At 42.4% G+C, this 20830-nt stretch overlaps 2 protein-coding genes across 7 annotated transcripts in view; both read left to right on the forward strand.

Annotated features, from left to right (window-relative positions):
- The window catches only part of DMC1 (DNA meiotic recombinase 1), a 530416-nt gene extending 509811 nt beyond the window's left edge, over nucleotides 1-20605 (forward strand). For all 6 annotated transcript variants that reach the window (XM_040359476.1, XM_040359477.1, XM_040359474.1 and 3 more), the window contains one exon: nucleotides 20021-20605. In XM_040359476.1, coding sequence (XP_040215410.1) covers nucleotides 20021-20090 — 70 coding nt within the window. In that variant the 3' untranslated portion in view covers nucleotides 20091-20605. The remainder of the gene's footprint in view (nucleotides 1-20020) is intronic.
- On the forward strand, nucleotides 13421-17105 carry LOC120945359 (zinc finger MYM-type protein 1-like). Its single transcript, XM_040359472.1, has one exon. It carries the CDS (start codon nucleotides 13492-13494, stop codon nucleotides 16069-16071), a length of 2580 nt encoding a protein of 859 aa, XP_040215406.1. The 5' UTR covers nucleotides 13421-13491; the 3' UTR covers nucleotides 16072-17105.
- Nucleotides 20606-20830: the final 225 nt, after the last annotated feature.

Here is a 20830-nt window from a genome sequence, read left to right on the forward strand (position 1 = left end):
AAGCATGGAGGAGGAGGTGTGATGGTGTGGGGGTGCTTTGCTGGTGACACTGTTGGGGATTTATTCAAAATTGAAGGCATACTGAACCAGCATGGCTACAACAGCATCTTGCAGCGGCATGCTATTCCATCCGGTTTGCGTTTAGTTGGACCGTCATTTATTTTTCAACAGGACAATGACCCCAAACACACCTCCAGGCTGTGTAAGGGCTATTTGACCAAGAAGGAGAGTGATGGGGTGCTGCGCCAGGTGACTACCCCTTGAAGCTCATCAAGAGAATGCCAAGAGTGTGCCAAGCAGTAATCAAAGCAAAAGGTGGCTACTTTGAAGAACCTAGAATATGAAATATATTTTCAGTTGTTTCACACTTTTTTTGTTCTGTAGAATTCCACATGTGATCATTCATAGTTTTTTTATTTTTTTTTTTTCACTTCAGACTCTACCTCATAGAGTGCGAGTATATGCTCATGTTCTACGTGCCGGCCCATTGCATCTCTAATTTGGTTTTGCATCATTAGTGTCGCTTTTCTTTTATTTGGGTTAATATTTATTTGTTTATTCATTTTTTTTTTTTTTTTTTTTTTTTTTTTTTTTTTTATATTATATATTATTCGTATGCTATTGTAACACGTACATATACAAATAAACCCTTGTGAACCCATATGTGCCTCCGTTTGCGGAGAGCAAATAAGAAAAACCAAAAGAAAAAAGACAGAGTTGACCATTTCTAATTTTTACCCCCCCCTTTCCTCAACCCCTCCCCCCCCCCCCTCCCCCGTCTCACCTTAGACCTTTTCTTCAGACCTGTAGGTCTTTCTAATGTTCTTCTAGGGAGCGTTTTAAAATTCTTCCCTTAGCTTTTCTGCGTAGCTCCAAGTTTTCTTGAAAATCCTCCAATTTTCCCATTTTGCGCTTAATAAAATATTATTGCCCTCTAAACCCTCTTTCACTTCTTCCATTTTATATGTTTCTTCAACCGCATCGATCCATTTCCAAATCAGAGGGGGATCTGGATCTTGCCACCTTCTAGGGATTAATCTCTTGGCGGCGTTCAGGAGGTGCGGTGTCAGTGATTCCCTATACCTTTTTATACCTTCTTCTCCCCCGTGAAATAAAACTACCCATGGGTCCATCTTTATCTTTTCCTTTGTGATCTCCTCAACGCATCTCAACACTTTCTCCCAGTACTCTTTAATCTTAGGGCATCCCCACCATAGGTGTGCCATATTTCCTAGTGTACTACATCCTCTCCAGCAGTGCCCTGTCTGCCCCTCTTCGAATTGTTTTAGTTTATCCGGTGTCATATACCAGCCGGCAATGCATTTAAAGCACATTTCAGCCGTGCGGCTGTCCACTGCGGAGGAGTGGGTCAGAGCCAGCATTCTCTCTATTGTGGTCCTGTCCCGCTGTGTGCCCAATTCCCTTTCCCATTTTTCAATGAATGGGGGTATTCCCCGCTCCCCCATCTTCAATAGGATCCTATATAATTTTGAGACAATACCTTTGGATCTTTCCGTGGTACATATTTTTTCCAAGTCTGACAACTGGTCTCCTGACCTCAAAGGGTGGGGGAGACCTTGGATAAAATGATTTAGCTGCTGATACCTCCACTCATTGATTTCCATTAAATTTTTATTAAGTTTTAGCTCCTGCAGTGTTCTAATGTGACCCTCGCTCATTATATCTCTTAATTGTGCAGTGTCTTTTTTAATCCAGTGTCCCCCCACTTGTGTCTTACCCGGTGAAAAAAAATCGTTATTTTTCAGTGCTATAAGAGGTGAATTATATTCTTTCTCCATTTTAATATATACTATATCCCATGTTTTCAGTGCCTTTTTTGTTATCTCGTGTAGGTTTATGTCCAGTGTCCTAAATTTGGGGGGGTTCCAAATTATCTTATCTAATCTTACCTGTGACAATTCATTTTCTAAACTTACCCACCTTTTTTCTTTGTTGACCCTGGCCCACTCCACCACCCTTGTCAGTATAACCGCGTCGTAGTATCTCTTAACATCCGGAACGGCGAGTCCTCCCTTTTTTTTTGGTTGCGTTAATATGTGAGAGGATATCCTATGTTTCTTGTTCTTCCATATGAAGTTCATAATTAATTTGTTAAGGGCTGAGAGTAAAGTTCTCGGGAGGGCTATGGGGATCTTCTGGAATTTATATAGGACCTTTGGCATAATAACCATTTTGCAATAATTGATTCGTCCTATCCATGATATTGCTCTGTTTTCCACCCTTTTTGTCTCTTTCTTAATTTCATTTAGCAATGGGATGAAATTTATCGCGTAGGTTTTTTTAATTGATTTGGCTAACAATATCCCAAGGTATTTAAGTTCACTGACCCATTCGAAGCGATGGTTTTCTTTCAGGGATTTTTCTTCTATCTTACTAACGTTTATGCTCATGATCTTCGTTTTGGTGGTATTTAATTTAAAATTTGAAATTTCTCCATATTCATAGCAGAGGCTTAATAGATTTGGAATTGATGTTTTGGGTTCGGTTAGATAGAAGAGGATGTCGTCTGCAAAAGCTGCAAGTTTATGTTCCTCCTCTCCTATTTTGATCCCTTTTATTTTTTGGCTGTTGCGAATCTTGGCTAGCAGGGGTTCCATTGACAACACAAACAGCAGTGGTGACAATGGACACCCCTGCCGCGTTCCATTTTTCATTTGAAATGTTTGCGAGAGGCTGCCGTTTATTTTAATTTTGGCCATTGGGGACTGATAAAGGGCAGCCACCCAGTTCATCATCCCCTGGCCAAACCCCATTTCCTTTAAGGTAGAGAGCATGAGTCCCCAGTCTACCCTGTCAAACGCTTTTTCTGCGTCTATTGACAGGAGTAGACCTGGGGACCCCCTTGTCCTCATTTTCCGGATAATCAACAGTGTTCTAACACCGTTGTCTCTCCCCTCTCGCCCCTGAATGAACCCCGTCTGGTCTGGGTGCACCAAATTATTCATTTCCTGCTTAACTCTCCCGGCCAATATCCTTGCGAACAGTTTAATATCCGTGTTTAGCAAAGATATTGGCCGGTAGCCCGAGCATCCTTTCAGATCTTTGCCTTCTTTCGGGATGACAGTGATAATTGCTTCTGAGGCCTCCTTACTTAATTTATACCCCTTCCCGAGGCCATTGAAATACTTACATAGCCTTGGTAGTAGTATCTCTTTATATTTTTTGTAGTACAATACTGTAAAGCCATCTGGGCCTGGGCTTTTACCTGAGGCTGAATTTGTTATTGCTAACTTAATTTCATTCTCCGTGATTGGCCTGTCCATCCCCTCTGCATCGACTTGGCTAATTTTTGGGAGTCTTGCTTCTTTTAGAAAGGTTGTGATCTTATTTTCTTTCTCTCCTATCTGCCAGCTCTTTTGTTCTACTGAGTATAATTTTTCATAGTATGATCTAAATGTTTCGGCGATTTCTTTTGTTGTATGGGCAACCTCTCCTTTTTCGTTTTTGATTTTGTCAATATAGTTCCTTGATTTTTTTTTTTTTAACCATCCGAGCCAGATGTTTGCTTGTTTTATTTCCCCACCTGTATCTTTCCCTTGCTATTAAGTTGAATTCTTTTCTTGTTTCCTGATCCATGAGATCTTTGAGTTTATTTCGTTTGTTAACAAGGTTTAGGTAAACATCTCGTTGCTTACTTTCTTTTTTATGTATTTGTTCTAGGCTGAAAATCTCGTCGATTAATTGAGCTTTTTTACTAATCGCTTCCTTTTTTCTCCTTGCTCCTTCGGAGATCAGGGCCCCTCTTATTACTGCCTTGTGGGCATCCCATAGGGTAGCTGCCGAGATTTCCTCAGTTTCATTGATCTTAAAATATTCTTCTAATTCTTTTTTGATCCTTGTTGCGCTTTTCTCCTCAATCAGTAGTTCCTCATTTAATCTCCAGCTTAGATAAGGCTTTTGATTGCCCGAGATTTTTATAGATATACTGATGGGCGCGTGATCAGAGATCGTCATGGGCCCTATTCTCGTCTCGACCACCTCCTCCAACATCCTATGGTCAACGAAGAAGTGGTCGATCCGAGAATAGCTACCATGCACTTGGGAGTAAAAAGTGTAGTCTCGTTGGTTAGGATTAAAAATCCTCCATGTATCTACTAGCTGACTTCTATGTAGGCTAGCTTTGACCTTTCTTAATTGTGTGTCCTGGGTTTCTAATGTGCGATGTGATTTATCCACTTTCGGGTCCATACAGAAGTTTAGGTCTCCTCCTAATATTATCTTTCCCCTGCTGAAGTCTTTTAATTTCCCTAGAATTCCCAGCATGTATTTCATTGGGGAGGTGTTAGGGGCATATACGTTTACAAGGGTATAATCTTCCTCCTCCAGTTTTCCTCTCAAAAAGAGGAATCTCCCTTCTGGGTCGGTTAGCCTATCTGTAAGCACAAATCTAGTACCCTTGGCTACCCCAATTGCGACCCCTCTAGCCCTCTTGGAGATGGTATCTCCATAATACCATGTGGGAAAGTCTGGCGAGTACATCCTTACGTTTGATCCTATTGTCAGATGTGTCTCTTGTAGGAATGCGATATCTGCCCTATAATGTTTCAGTTCCTTCAACACCTTATGTCTCTTGCCGAGGCTATTTAGTCCCTTAACATTATATGATAGGCATTTAATTACTGACATCCTCATTTTTTTGTTTTTTTATTCCTCGATCTAGGTCTGGGATTTTCCTTTCTAGAATTTACGCTCTCGTCTAGTTGTCCAGGTGAGACAGGGCATCTTCCCTCCACCCTCAATCCCTCCCTCCTCCTCTCCCCTCCCCCTTCAATCCCTCCCCCCTCTTCACCCCTCCCTCCTCCCTCCCCTCCACCCACCCCCCCTTTTAATCTCGTCCCACCTCCCCCTCCCCCCCTCCCTCCCTCCCCGTTGGCCTTTTAAAGACCTCTGAACCAATTTCCCTTTCTTGGTTCAGTTTGCTCTGGGTGAGGTTTAGGATTTTTCTTCCACCCCTCCCCCTTCCTTTTGAAAGAGGAGGTGGGGGACTAGTTGCATCGCCTCCCCGTGTCCACCCGGTGCCCCCCTCAGAGGCCCAGAGGGGAGGTATGTCCTCAAGGAGGACCCCAGAGAGGCATGTTGTAGTTTAAGTCGGAACCAGGTAAACCAAGAGGGAGATGGGAGGGGAGACTCGAAGAGGGAGGCCCCTTCCCTCTCTCTTACCCCCCCCCCCCTACACCCATCCCGGCAAGTCCGGGATCGGAATGTCCAATTTCCTGCAAAATTCGCTTAAGTCCTCGGGGAATCTCAAAATCGCTGATCTTCCCTCTCTAGTCCCAATTAAACACACGGGGAATCCCCAGTTGTATTTAATATTTAGATCAATCATCTGTTTTAGGAGTGGTTTTAACAACCATCTCCTCGCTAAGGTTTCTGGGGCCACATCGGTGAAGATCCGGATTTCCACCCCTTCGAAGACTATCGGGGGTTGCCCCCTCAACTTTTTCCATATTTCTTCTTTATCTTCATAAAATCGAAACCTTATTATAACATCTCTTGTTTGCTCAGATGACGTTCTTTTCGGATTTCCCACACGATGAACCCTTTCAATCATGATGGGATTGTCTACTGTTCTTTTCAGTACAGGGTTGAATATCGTCTGCATTATTACCCTGAGGTCCTCCCCCCTCTTCTCTGGTATTGATTTTATCCTCAGATTTTGTCTCCGGTTTCTGTTTTCCTGGTCTTCTAATTTATAGAAGATAAGCCTCTGTTGTGATTGAATCTGATCGATCTGAATTTTTAGTAAGTTTGATTCTTGGGCTTGTTTCTCAATATGCTCCTCTGCTGATTCTATCCTGCCGAGCATGTGGCCCAGATCTGTCCGCAAGTTCTGTATTTCCCCCTTTATCGCGTTTTCCATCTTTAGCAGCATCTCTGCCATTTCTCCCTTTGAGGGGGACTGTGCGTCTATCCTACTGCTTTCCAGTCCGCTACCCAATGACACCTCCTCTCTTGATTCCAGGGAAGTTTCTCCGGAAATTTCACTCTGGGGCTTCTTATTCTCATTCTTTTTTATTTTGTTACCTTGTTGTTGCTTTGTTACCCCCTGAGCTCCGAGAGCCTGCGGGCTTTCTCCACTAGTCACAAAGGGCCTTATTGAGCTTGTAGCTGTTATATTTCTTGGGGTAGTAGGGGGGCCCCCTTTTGTTGATCTACTTATCATTCTACTCATGTTGGGTTTTTTCCTCCTGATTCTCTTCCCCAGCTTGACCCTTCGTTTCCCAAAAGAAAAGGGAAAACAGGACTTGGTATTGATGTAATAACCCGAATAGCCTGCAGGGCGGGGGGGATGGAAGGTGTCTAGGTATGACACAAACAAACTAAGGTAGTATAAGACTTACAAGGAGACTTTCAAAAAAAAAAAAAAGGGGGGGGAGGGGGGGTCCAAACCGTGGGGCTCCCAGGGACACCCCCCCAAAAAAAAAAAAAAAGGGAGGGTGCAAAGAGAAAGCGGAGGGGTAGGCCCTTCTACATGCAGGTTTTAAGAGCAAATATTTATGCCAGATTGTAGTATTGCCTGTTTACTGACTTTTTCCACTTATGATGTATTTAAGTCCTGTTTAGCCAGTTAGGATCGGTCTGTCCGTTTAGAAGGGTCCCCGTCAACCCCTCTAGTCAGGGTCACCCTAGACATGCAGCTGATCACCCATAAGTTTCCACTCCCCCAGTTTATTCGGTCCTCCTGATCAAATATTGTGAAGTGTTCTGTGTACAGTCGGGTCTTACAGGGCTAATTTCCTCAATACAACCCATGGCCGTATTTCACACCCATACAGAACATGTCCCATCGTACTGAGTAATGACAAGCAAAATGTGGTATACCAAGAAGTAAAGGGAAAGCTTTATGAATCAATCACGTACATCCCTCTTAGCAATATTTCCCAGCTCGTTATGTCCACAGAGATTACATCTTACCATCCTTCCGAGTCTTCAACTGCACAGCTTTAAGCATTTATTCCTCGTTTTTTTTAAAGAGTATAAGAAAAAAATGAAAATACCTCTAGTCCTGTGTCCGCCGAGGGAGGGGGGAGGGTGCAGGCTTTTCCTTCGGAGCTCAGCGTGCCGCTGGCTCCATATACTCACAGATGTGGGTGAACATTTAAGCGGTGGTGATAAAAGCAGTGGGTGCTATCCTCCCAATGCACAGCCCGCTCCGCTTTCAGTGACCCCCTGACTTGCCGCCCGAGATCCGACTCCCCGGTCCAGCACTGCAGGGCAAACGAAACAGCACAGACAGCGCTCTCATTGCAGCGAGGCGGAGATGATCCCAGCAGCTCCGTGGGAAGTCGGCAGCGTACGGCGAGTGCATGGGGGACCTCCAGTCTCCCACGTGCTACGATCCGTCCTGTCTCCGTCCCACTTCCATGCTCCTTCTTCCTCACCCGAGAGCGCGCCTCACGTCCTCACGTGCGCATGCACGACATGCCGCCCCGTCCCCGCAGCAGGTTCTAATGAGCACAAGTGTTGGCCTGCGGTGGAGCCCTTTGAGCAACAACCCAGACAAAAATTCCACCTCTTAGCTCAACATTAGAACAAAACCTTTCAGTGCATCATTCATAGTTTTGATGCCTTCGATGTGAATCTACAATTTTCATAGTCATGAAAATAAAGAAAACTCTTTGAATGAGAAGGTGTGTCCAAACTTTTGGTCTGTACTGTATATATAAAAAAAGGGGGTAGCCATCTGGGGCCCTGGGTACCTCTGGGCCTTTTAATAAAAAGAAAAATGAAACCTCTGGGCCCTTTAATAAAAAAAATAAACATTTATAAAAAAAATACATAAAAAAAGAGGTTGTCATCTGGGACCTCTCTTGGCCTTTTAATAAAAAATATAAACAAAAATAAAAAAATAAACATTTATAAAAAAATATAAAAAAGGGGGGGTTGCCACATGGGGCCCTGGGGACCTCTGTAAAAAAAAAAAAATATATATATATATATATATATATATATATATACATATATATTAAAAAAAAGTGGAGACCTCTGGGCCCTTTAATAATAATAATAATATATATATAAAAAATATATAAACATTTTTTTTTATTATAAAATAATAAAAAAAAAGGGGGGGTTGCCGTCCGGGGCACCTTCGGACCCCTAAAAAAAATGGGGGGTTGCCATCCAGGGGCCCTGGAGACCTCTGGGCCCTTTAATAATAATAAAATATATATATATATATACACATTTTTTTTTTAATAAAAAAAGGGGGGTTGCCGTCCGGTGTCCGGGTCAAGCCCAATGGTAAGTCCGGCCCTGGCCACAGGGCCCAAGGAAGGGCCTGCCAGCGTCAAAATCTACTATTGCATGTTGGATTCGACAAGTCATTATTTAGGCCTATGGTTTAGAAAAGAAGATTCCTCCTTTTAAGGTGAAAGCGCACTCGACTAGAGCAGTTGGTGCTTCATGGGCAGTGCATCACCAGGCCTCCATGGCTCAGATCTGTAAGGCTGCTACTTGGTCTTCGGTCCATACATTTACTAAATTTTACCAGGTAGATGCGAGAGGGTACAAGGATGCTGCCTTCAGGCGTAGTGTACTGCAGGCAGCAGTATAGATCCTCTGGCCCAATGGCGGTCATATTTCTGATCTGTGTCTCCCTCCCCTCAATTTTAGCATTGTTATGGGACATCCCATTAAGTAATTAAGGCTCTGTGTCCCATGATGTATGAGCAAGAAAATAGGATTTTTTTAATACAGCTTACTTGTGAAATCCTTTTCTTTTGAATACATTACAGGACACAGAGCTCCCACCCCTCTTCGGAGTTAACGTGGGACACTTATTGCTTTGCTACAAAACTGAGGTACTCTCCATTTGGGAGGGGTTATATAGGGGAGGAACTCAATTTTAATTGTGTTACCAGTGTCCAGTCACCTGTGGTGACTACATAATCCATTAAGGAAAAACAGAAAATGCTGGCGCTCAGGGGCGTCTCCAGGGTGGGGCCTGAGCGGGCCACGTCCCCCCCAATTTTACTGTGTGCCCCCCCAAGTAATGTTGTCTGTTTGTGCAGACAGAGACAGACCGCGAAACAATACCGCCGCCGCGGCTGTCCGCGATCCGTCTGCGGCGCTGAATGACGGAATCATGACTGTGTCATGTGACGTCGCCACAGTGCCGCAAATTATTATGGGAGTTGTAGTCTCTGCGGCCGGCCGTGCGGGTGCGGGCGGCGCCGCGTCGGCTACGTGTTTGGTGAGTCAAGCTCAGCCTGCTCCTGGGGGTTGTGGAGTCCGTGGAGACGAGTCAGTCAATTACTGTGGGGCCGCGTGCTAGACCCGACCTCCCATTTGCCCGCCGACTTCAGTTACAGTGCCTGCCTCGCCCTGCTGCCACAAGGTAGGTCAGGAATGGATTGAGGAAAACACGTAATTTGATGGCAATACCACCATGATTTTATTGGTGGTGATGGTCTGGACAATTTTCTTTTCTGTTAGCTCCCTCCCTCCATGTTGCCTCCATGAGAGCTTATATATATATATATATATATATATATATATATATATATATATATTTTATATATATATATATATGTATATATATATATATATATATATTATATATATATATATATTTTTTTTATATATTTTTTTTAATTGAGCTTTTGTAAATCTTGTTATTGGTATCCCAGTTAACTAGTGCAGTGAGATACTTCTAGAAGTAAAAAAAAAAAAAACAATGTGCAAAATTAAAGAAATCAAAGTGGAGGTTCACCCAAAATCTTAATTTTTAACATTAGATTGATGCTCATTTTGTGAAGGAGAATCGGGTGTTTTTTTTTTAAATCGATGCAGTACTTACCGTTTTAGAGATAGATATTCTCCGCCGCTTCCGGGTATGGGCTGCGGGACTGGGCGTTCCTATTTGATTGACAGGCTTCCGACGGTCGCATACATCGCGTCACGATTTTCCGAAAGTAGATGAACGTCGGTGCGCAGGCGCCGTATAGAGCCGCACCGACGTTCGGCTTCTTTCGGCTACTCGTGACGCGATGTATGCGACCATCGCAAGCCTGTCGGAAGCCTGTCAATCAAATAGGAACGCCCAGTCCCGAAGACCATAGCCGGAAGCGGCGGAGAAGATCGCTCTCTAAAACGGTAAGTACAGCTTTGATTTTAAAAAAAAATAGCCGATTCCCCTAGACAAATGAGCCTCGATCTAATGTTAAAAATTGTTTTTCGGGTGAACTCCCGCTTTAAGTTTGTGCATGAATATGAGCAATATGAGGCCTATACATTTAATGGGAGATGGAGCCTGATGAACCACAATCATATGTTAGGGCAGGTTCACACTTGTGCGATGCCAGACATTGCATGTAATTTGCAGCGCACTGCTGTTCACATTACATGCAATGTCTGTGTGGTGTGACTTTTTTCTGTTCGGACCACAATCGGATCACATCTGTTTTCACACATATGCAATCTGATTCAAGTCCGAACTGTCAGTTGAAAGCGCGATACGCAAGCTGAACTGGGGGTGTCGTTAACATATAATGATACTCCCTAGCAGTTTGCATATGGCAGTGTGAACTGCCATGCATGTCGGGTGCGATGCGGGAACCTGCAGTGGATTCGCAGGGTTCTCGCATTGCACCAGTGTGAACCGGGCCTAAGAAATATTGGTGTCAAAAGTGTCTGATGAGTCCGCCATAATGTCGCAGTCATGATAAAAGTTGCAATACCAGTAAAAAAAAAATATTAATAAAAATGCTATTAAACTATCCCCTATTTTGTAGACGCTATAACTTTTGCGCAAACCAAAATGGGCACTGATCAGGCTGCATTGATGGGCACTGATGCATTATATTTGTTAAAACTCCATTGTTGCTATTAACATTAAATTATGTTAAAACATTGAATTATATTTCTCTTGCTTCATAGCATCAATATGTTGGTACCACCAGCTTCCAACTGAAGAGAGCAGAGCATAAAATTCAATAAATAGGCGCCGCCACTGCAAAACGCACCCTTGCTGCGTCTATTCAATCAGGGACAGGTTCAGACCAGGTGTTCTCTGTTGGTGGCATGACGGCATGTTTCATGTTTGTGCATTTGATGCCCATTGTCAGCAATATTTCATGTTTGTGCGTTTCATGTACATTACCAGGAATGTTTCATGTTAATGCGTTTCGTGTGCATTGAATTTGTCAGGAATATTTCATGTTTCTGCGTTTCATGTACATTGTCAGGAATATTCCATATTTGTACGTTTCGTGTGCATTGTCAGGAATAGTTCATGTTTATGGGTTTCGTGTACATTACCAGGAATATTTCTTATTTATGGGTTTCATGTGCATTGAATTTGTCAAGAATATTTCATATTTGTGCGTTTCGTGTGCATTGTCAGGAATATTTAATATTTTTGCGTTTGATGCCCATTGTCAGAAATATTTCAGGTTTGTGTTTCGTGTGCATTGTATGGAATTATTCATTTTTGTGGATTTGATCTCCATTGTCAGGGATATATATCCGATAACAAACAAAAGGAAAAAGTTAATTGCACACTATCGCAAATATCTATGCACATTAAAATAGCTGGATGTTTTCAAGTATCACTACACTAACTCACCTAAGAGGTTTAGACATGGCAGGTGAGCTTACACTTTACTGGCCACTGGAGCAATACTAAAAAACATTGGGCCATATCCTCAAAAGAGATACGGCGGCGTATCTACTGATACGCCGTCGTATCTCTGTTTCTATCTTTGGAACTGATCCACAGAATCAGTTTACAAGAGATAGACAGAAGATCCGGCATGTGTAATTGAATTACACTGTCGGATCTTAAAGCGGTGGTTCACCCATAAAAACGACTTTCCCCTATTACACTGCCCCCCCACATTACAATACGATTATGCCTTTAATTTTTTTTTTGCTGCTGTACATACCTGGGTACAGCTATTCACCCGTGTCCTCCGGGTTGCGAGTCCCGCGGGAGTGGGCGTTCCTAACATGGCGGTGATTGACGTTTTGACTAAAAAATTAGCTCCCCCCCGTCGCGTAAGCCGCGTCACGAGTGGCGAAAGGAGCCGAACGGCGATGCGCAGGCGCAGTATAGCGCCGACTCGCCGTTCGGCTCCTTCCGCCAATCGTGACGCTGCTTACGCGACGGGGGGAGCTCGTTTTTTAGTCAAAACGTCAATCACCGCCATGTTAGGAACGCCCACTCCCGCGGGACTCGCAACCCGGAGGACACGGGTGAATAGCTGTACCCAGGTATGTACAGCAGCAAAAAAAAAATTAAAGGCATAATCGTATTGTAATGCGGGGGGCAGTGTAATAGGGGAAAGTCGTTTTTATGGGTGAACCACCGCTTTAAGGATGCAATTCTAGGCCGACCGCTAGGTGGCGAGGCCATTGCGGCCGGCGTAGAATATGCAAATGAACACTTACGGCGATCCACGAACGCTCCGACGGGCCCGTCCCTCTAAATTTACGTCGTTTACGTCGGGTTACGCCGCTTAAAACTAGGGCTGAGCCCTAGTTCTCTTAATCCAGGTTAAGTATGGCCGTCGTTCCCGCGTTGAAAATTTAAAATCTACGTCGTTTGTGTAAGACGTCCGTGAATGGCGCTGGACGCCATTTACGTAAACGTCTAAACAAATGACGTCGGAGCGACGTCAGTTAGCGCAATGCACGTCGGGTAAGTTACCCGACGGAGCATGCGCAGTACGTCCGGCGAGGGAGCGCGCCTAATTTAAATGGGGCGAGTCCCATTTGAATAGGAACGCCTTGCGCCGGCCGGATTTAAGTTACACCGCCGCAAATTTCCAGGTAAGTGCTTTGTGGATCGGCACCTAACTTGGGAATTTTGCGGCGGTGTAACTTAAATCAGAAAAGTTACGTTGCGCCGGGATTCTGTGGATATGGCCCATTCAGTTATTTAAATAGGCATTTATGGTGACGTTTTAATAATGCACATTTTATTAAGGTGTGTGTGATAATGCAGTTTCATATTTAAGCGGAGTTCTGACGGACAGAATTTTTTTTTAAAGTCAGCAGCTACACTTTCAGCAGCTGCTGACTTTTAATATTAGGACTCTTATCTGTCCTGGAATCCAGTGATGTCAGAACCCCGGGTGCTGCCGCCGCCATTGCGGGTAAGGGATCCCAACAGTGTAGCCTTGCAGCTTCATGGCCAGCTCCCTACTGCGATTTCTGTATTGGCCCAGTGGTGGGGGAGGAGGCTGGCCATGGTGAAGCACATCGCCGCGACCAAGTCCGCCAGAAGTGGGGACAGAGTACCTGTCAATTTAAAACAAGTACCTGCTCCCCCTTGAAACGTGTCAAATGTGGCACTGGGAGGGGGGGGGGGATTAAATAAGCAGAATTTACACTTTTGGTTGGAACTCCGCTTTAGTTATTTTAGTTGATTGCTAGTTGCTGGTTGGATTGGCAACTACATTTATCAATAAGACATTAGATTAAAAAAATAGTATTCATTTATGTTAAGTTTTCCATAAGAACAACATGTATTTTTTTTTCACAGATAACAATTTATTATCTAACTCAAAAATGGACATCCGTTCATTTTATTCAAGGGTAAATGTTAAGGCCCAGAAGGCTGATAATTCAAAAGAGCAGCAAAAAGAAAAAAGTCAGCCTGGTCCGTCTTCTTCCATTGAGGAGTGTGAAGAGCTTGAGAAGGATGACGTTGAATATGACACTGCTGAAACACTATCAGATGATGAACCTTCATTGCAGGTTGAGGACGCAAGCACCTCCTCACAAATCATTATTCAACACAGTGCTTATGAAGAGCAATGCAGTGAAGCTGAACAGCCACAGAGTGCACAAACATCTGCTAGCATTGAAAAAACAAAGGTACAAGGACCAGATGATATCAGCCAGTGTGCTAGTGAAGGGCCAAGACAGCCTGTATTAAAAAAATACCCTCAGAAACAAATGGGGGCACGCTTAAGGTCATTCCGTCCACAGTGGTTTGGAGCGTTTGAATGGTTGGAATATTCGTTGTCCCAGGATGCTGCATACTGTTTCCCGTGTCGTTTTTTTTCAACATCAAAATATGTCCATGGGCATTCTAAAAAAGTACCGTTTGTCAATATAGGGTACAAAAACTGGAAAAATGCACTTGAAACAGGTAAAGGAATAATACAGCATGCAAAGTCTGCTTCACACAAAGATTGCCATGTCAGATGGGAGGATTTCAAAAGGAGTGTAAGCCAGGATACATCCATCCTGAAAGATCTCACTAAAGCTCATACACGAGAGGTCAATGAGAATAGACATTACATAAAGACAATTGCCCAAGTTTTGTTGCTAACAGCCAAGACTAAAATTGCCCAGCGAGGGCATCGGTGCAGCTCAGACTATGTCAATCATGGAAATGTGCGTGAAATTCTCTATTTAATTGCAGAAAAAGACAGCGTTGTAAAAAAAAAAATGACAGGACCTAGGAATGCAACATATCTGCATCCAACTATCCAGAATGAACTTCTGTCCATTATGGCTGATCTTGTTAGAGAAGGCATCGCACAGAGCATTAAAGGGAGTCCCTTTTCCATCATTGCGGATGAAACTAAGGATCTGAGTAAATCAGAACAACTGTCTGTTGTAGTCCAATTTTTTCATGATAAGATGGTCCATGAACGGTTCTTACAATTCTACAGAGCAGATAGCCTTGATGCTGAATCTCTAACAGGCTACATATTCCAGGTCCTAGCATCTCTAGGTATTGATAAAAATGATTGTGTTGGACAAGGCTATGATGGAGCCTCTGTAATGAGTGGCCGGCTTAATGGCGTGCAAGCACGCATTAAAAAGGAGGTGCCTTGTGCACTTTACATTCATTGCATGAGTCACCGCCTCAACCTGGTAATCGTGGACACTGTGAAGAATGTACAGGCAGCAAATGAATTTTTTGTAAAACTCGAAAAGCTATATGTGTTTTGCAGTACATCTGTTGTTCACTCTGTGTTTGCTAATGTGCAACAAGAAATGTCAGGCAAACCAGCTATCCAGCTTAAACAATTAAGTGACACAAGGTGGACATGCCAACATGCAGCCTGCAATGCTGTTCTTAAAACGCTTGGCCCTCTGTTGGAAACTCTCAATATTTTGGCAGAAGGGAACCATACTGAGAGAGCAGTTGAGGCAAAATCCATTCACCGGTTCATTGATTTCGGCTTCATTCTGGCACTGGTGTTTTTTGAGAACATACTAAAAAGGACCCAGACACTCTCTAACATGTTACAAGCCAAAGATATTGACTTGGCATCAGCTGTCCTTCTTGTGCAAACAATTATACAAGAGCTTGAAGAAGTGCGCAATCCAGAGAGGAGACCTGAAGCTAATTCTGGAACAATAGAAAGTGTCTGGACAGAAGGAATCCAACTGAGCATCAAGTGTGGAATATCAGCACCAAATGATGATTCTACCGAACCGCCTTCCAAGAAGCGAGATCGTCGGCTTCCTCTCAACTTAAGAAATGCCTTCATTTTGGAAACTGTAGGGCATCGAAAACAACTGCTCAAAAAAGACGATTTCATTCAAATGTTCATGTATGTTGTTCTTGACAGAATAATTTCAGAGCTAAAATCTCGATTTTCAAAAGATTGTCTGGAAATCATGGAAGGCGTACAGTCTCTGAATCCTCGATCAGATTCATTTCTTAATTTTGAAAAATTGCTACCAATGGCCAAATTCTACTCCTGCAACATAGAAAACTTGGAGATTGAGCTGAAACAGGCAATGCTAACCCTACACAGAAAAAAATCTTCAGATGCCATTAAGGTGGACACAATTCTTGAGTTCACTAACTTTCTGGAGCCTTACTCTATTCCATTTCTTGAACTTTATCGGCTATGTAAAATAGCTTGTGTTTTGCCAGTCAGTAGTGCCTCATGTGAAAGAAGCTTTTCTGCACTAAAGTTAATAAAATCATTCCTACGCACAACAATGACTGAGGAAAGGCTTACAGATCTTGCCACATTGTCAATTGAGGCCAGACTTGCATCCCAAATAAATATGGAACTTGTAGTTAGCAGGTTTGCATCAATCCATAAGAATTCACGTTTAAGCCTATATTAGCGTGAACGACAAAATTTAGGTTACATTTTTTTATGCTGTGCACTTTAAAAGCATATTTGTTGTGACGTTGCACTTTATTTTACGTGCACTTGTTTCCCTATTTAAGAATTGCTATTTGAAAGTTCGATATTTAGAGTTAAAGGGACACTATAGGGTCAGGAATACCAACTGGTTAATTTTATTCTCCTCTGTCTGTCCTATGAGGCTACAGGACCCCTTACCCTCTGTATGGACAGTGCTGATTGGCCCTGTGCTGATCACATGCACCCTCCCAAGAAAAAAAAAACCTCTCTAGCAATACACACCAAACTGAGCATGTACAGCTTGCCCCAAGACTGTACTATCAGAAGTTGAATTGGGGACTGTGAAAGAAGGGGAGAATCAGAGAAGATTAACAGCCTTTTTACACAATGCAGAGGTTTAACCCCTTAGGCTTCAAAGCGAGTATAACAAGCATGCTTTACTGCATATACAGACTGATTTTACTGTTGTGGGTTTAGGAACAATTAAGCTCAAGTTGTTCTGGTGACTATAGTGTCCCTTTAACAAAAATAGTTACAATTATTGTTGTTCATTTATATAACTATAGCTTGAATATGTTTTGGTACATTCCTGGAAAAATTATGATTATTAATGCCTATGCTTCAAAATAGGTATTGCAGTTCATTTTGCAATGTTTACCATTATGCCGTTTAATAGTGTTTTTTTGTAGGGGATTTTAAATTATTATGTACATTTCAACTATAGACTTAAAAAATAGCATTATGAAAGGCCAAACATTCTTAGTAGTTTTTCATGGAAGTAGGGCTAAATCGGCTTTTTTAACAGGACAAGCCAGCTCATTATAGTTGGCCCTTCATAATGCAAATTTTTGGCTATGGCTATGGGTCACGTTAAAGGGACTCTCCAGCTTCCTTCTCGGAAGTATGCCTAGGCACTTTTTTGCTACTTGATAAATGTCCGCAGTTGGACTGAAATGTTGACGTCCAAGTGTATTGTATGTTGCACAAATAAAACAAATGTGAATTTGTAACAAGACCTCTGGAGTGCATTCTATTCTTGATTTTTTTTTTTAATACAAGTGTGAGTGTATATATATATATATATATATATATATATATATATATATATATATATATATATATATATATATATATATACACATTTTATGGTTGCCCCCCTACTTTTGTCCTTGTCCCCCCATGTGCCCCCCCTAAATATGAAAGCTAGAGTCGCCACTGCTGGCGCTCAGGATGCCTGCATAGTAAATAACTTTAAAAATCCTTCTATGAACAATAATGATGGTCTAAAAGGAAAATCCAAGGGCCAAACTGATTTTCCAGTTAAATTGTAAATGGGTCATAGCAATGCATCTTCAATGGAGATGAAGATAGGTGAACAGTCTGGGGCACCGACTCACACTAACCAGACTTCAGGTGACGTGACCTCCTCCTGCAGCTCAGCCGTAGTGTGCGAGGAGAGGAGAGCTGTGCCCATGACAGGGCAGGAGAACACCCGCCAGAGTGGGGATCTTCTTACAGTGATGCGGCCAGCGACCGCATTGTAATTCACACCTTCTGGAGCTTGCAGCACCTATGATGGATGTCCCCGCGGTCCCGGGATTGGACCAGTGGGACATTCATCATAGGCACTGCAGGCTCCAGAATGCAGGACCTGCTATGTCGATTGGCCAGACTCTGCCGCGCTCGGGATCAGATTGGTCGGCGCTCGGGGCCAATAACAGAATTATGCATGCCTTTTTGGGGTCCCACTCAGGGCTCCAGCAGCCCCCTAACACCACTGCTCCTAACACTAATACTGCAAGATCTGTCTCAACTTTTCAACACACAAATTCAAGTTGTTATCTCGGGGACATTCCCTGATGTTAAATATATTTTTCTTCTGAATTTTCTTGAGTAGAGCTGACTACATTTACAATAGAAGCCCCTTTTCCCTCCACATTTTAGAAGTAAGGGTTAACATCTATAAGTGTTACATGAGGGCTTATGAATGTTACCTGAGGAGCCCATAGAGCAGGCATGTCCAAAGTCTGGCCCGCGGGCCAAATGCGGCCCCCCTATTGATTTAATATGGCCCCCCTGGAGATTTGGATATACATATTGTTTGTGTATATATATATTGTACACTGCAGGAGTGATTCCCCCATCCACAGGTCAGCAGGTGAGAGGGTGTGTGGGGACAGGCTGGGGAGAGATACTAGTCAGTGGCTGGGTAGGCACTGGCTAGTATCAGAGCCAGATACACACAGGTTACATACGCCACGATCGTTAGAGCGAGAACAATAATTCTAGTACTAGACCTCCCCTGTAACTCTAAACATGTAACCTAAAAAGAAATTAAAGCATCGCTTTGGATACCAAATAAAATCGTGCTAACTTAACTAACCAGTGTTTTTTTTAATGAATGCGCAAATACCGTGCTAGAGTTGCACAATTAATCGTTAAAAAATCGTGATCTCGATTCAACCCCCCTGACGATCTCCAATGCAGAGTTTGCCGATTCTTTCATATAACAAGTGGAAAGACTTTCAGCTATCAAAAGAAGATATGATGTTACGCCGCAAGAATCGTGAGCTATCTTCTAAGCAAAAAAATTGCAATTCTCATTTTAGCCAGAATCGTGCAGCTCTATACCGTGCAACATAAAAAGTGCAAAGACCACCATAGAGTAATTTTCTAGCAAAAAATAAATGATGATTTTTTACATGTAGTAGAGAAGTGTCAGAATTGGCCTGGGTGGCAAGGGGTTAATTACCATGAGTAATATACAAATAATTATTATAAGCCCTGTGATCCTATCAGTTTTCCGCAGTGTGTCAGCTTGTATTTATATTGGCCGCTCTGAATGTAGCTTCTGACAGGCTGTGCAAGCAGGCCCGTATCTCCGGAACCATAAAGGATAGCGGTCCCATATTTTGACCAGTTGTGGGGTTGGTCTTCAACTGCCTACCCCCCAAATGTGGGGTTTTCTGCGACCTCTGGTCGTCAAGCTACAACCCCCGAAGTTTTTTTTGGGCAAATGGGCCTATCTTGAGAAAGGGGCCTGGAGCTGCAGCTCCATCAGCCGCCTTGTTAATCCGGCCCTGCTGTTCTGTCTATATCAGGAGGCAGGACTTTGTATTAAAGAGGCCACAGAGTAAACAAGAGATTCTCCTGTTTGTAATCTGTCAGCACTTGTCCCGCCCCCCTCCCTCTGCCCTCCGAGGCTGCATGTCCGGCAAAATGGTCGGCCCCCACGCATGTTCACTTCATCAAATCTGACCCTCTTTAAAAAAAGTTTGGACACTCCTGCCATAGAGGATGTTTTATCAAGCCATTTAATTAAAGCAGAGTTCCGGCCACAATTTCACTTTTTAAATATAAATACCCCTGTAATACACAAGCTTAATGTATTCTAGTAAAGTTAGTCTGTAAACTAAGGTCCGTTTTGTTAGGTTGTTACAGCATTTAGACACTTTATAAAATAGAAATTGACTGGGGCCATCTTAAGTGTGGGCATCATGAAGCCAGACTGTATGACTTCCTGGATTTCAGCCATTCAGATCTCGCACGTGCTCAGTGCTGCACAAGGAGTGTCAGATCAGGTTTCAGCACCTGTCTTGATTCTTTGAGACTGGGGAGTGCACAGACTCCTGGAAAGTTACACCCTCTACATTCCCAGGAGTCTGTGCGGTGTAGGTTAGGAAGCATTAAGCACCTAGGTGCAGGAAGTGGGAAGATTAACTATTCTGCCTAGCAACAACACTTTGAAGGCATCTAAAAAAAAAAAAAAAAATTTGTAAAGGACTAATGACATTTTTTTAAAACTACTGATGTAATGTTATATTTATGGGTGGAACTCCACTTTAACAAATTGTCATTCAATATAAAACAAGTACATGACATATATCATTTTATATATAATGTTTATATTTTTTTCACCCTTACAGCCCAGATATGCCAGAAAATGAAGCCACATTCGCTATCACAGCTGGTGGTATTAGTGATGCAAAAGAGTGATAACTGCAAGCTTTCGAAGAATTTTTATTCATAAGGTTTAACATTTAGAATTTTTTTTTTTTTCAGTTTATGCTTTTACTTTAAAATAGATCTAATCTCAGTCACTAAATAACATGTTCCTGTAATTTTAAAAGTTGTCTTTCATTTTTTTTATTTATATGTAGCTTTAAATAATATTTGGTAACTCAGCAATGAAAATTCTTGTTTATGCACTTGCTTTAATGATGTGACAACTGTCAGCCAAATGTTCTCCTGCATTGTCACCCTGTCACATATGCCCACAATTGTGATTATTAGGGTTTGTATTATTACACATTACACAGCCATAGTACATATTTTTCAGTATCAGGAACCCAATCCAGAGCAATGTTGTACAGCTGATGAATGTAGACTGAAAAAGTTTGGATTAGGTCAACAGCATTGATGTGAAAAAAAACAAAAAACTTATTTTATGGAAAAAAGTTTAATTATTTATGCTAAACAAAGGTTTGGCAAACAAAATTTTTTTTGTTAATGTTTACTTTAATATATTTCTATGTATGTATTCTTGAAAGAATTATATAATACTTGTATTAAAAAGGAAACGGTTGCTCCATTATTCTTTATTTCCTACTATTGTAGCTGGTGTTGGCAACATGTGATCTATGCATGATTAAAAAGTGATCAGCGCTACAGTATATGTGAGAAAACACAAAATATATAAATGGCTTAGGAGCCAACACTCAGTGAGCTGTGTAGTA

This window comes from Rana temporaria, chromosome 7, assembly GCF_905171775.1.
Source record: "Rana temporaria chromosome 7, aRanTem1.1, whole genome shotgun sequence".
Classification (NCBI taxonomy): Eukaryota; Metazoa; Chordata; class Amphibia; order Anura; family Ranidae; genus Rana; species Rana temporaria.

Excerpts from the sequence above, each read along its gene's own strand:
- LOC120945359 (XM_040359472.1), top strand. The coding sequence starts at position 13,492 with ATGTATTTTTTTTTCACAGATAACAATTTATTATCTAACTCAAAAATG.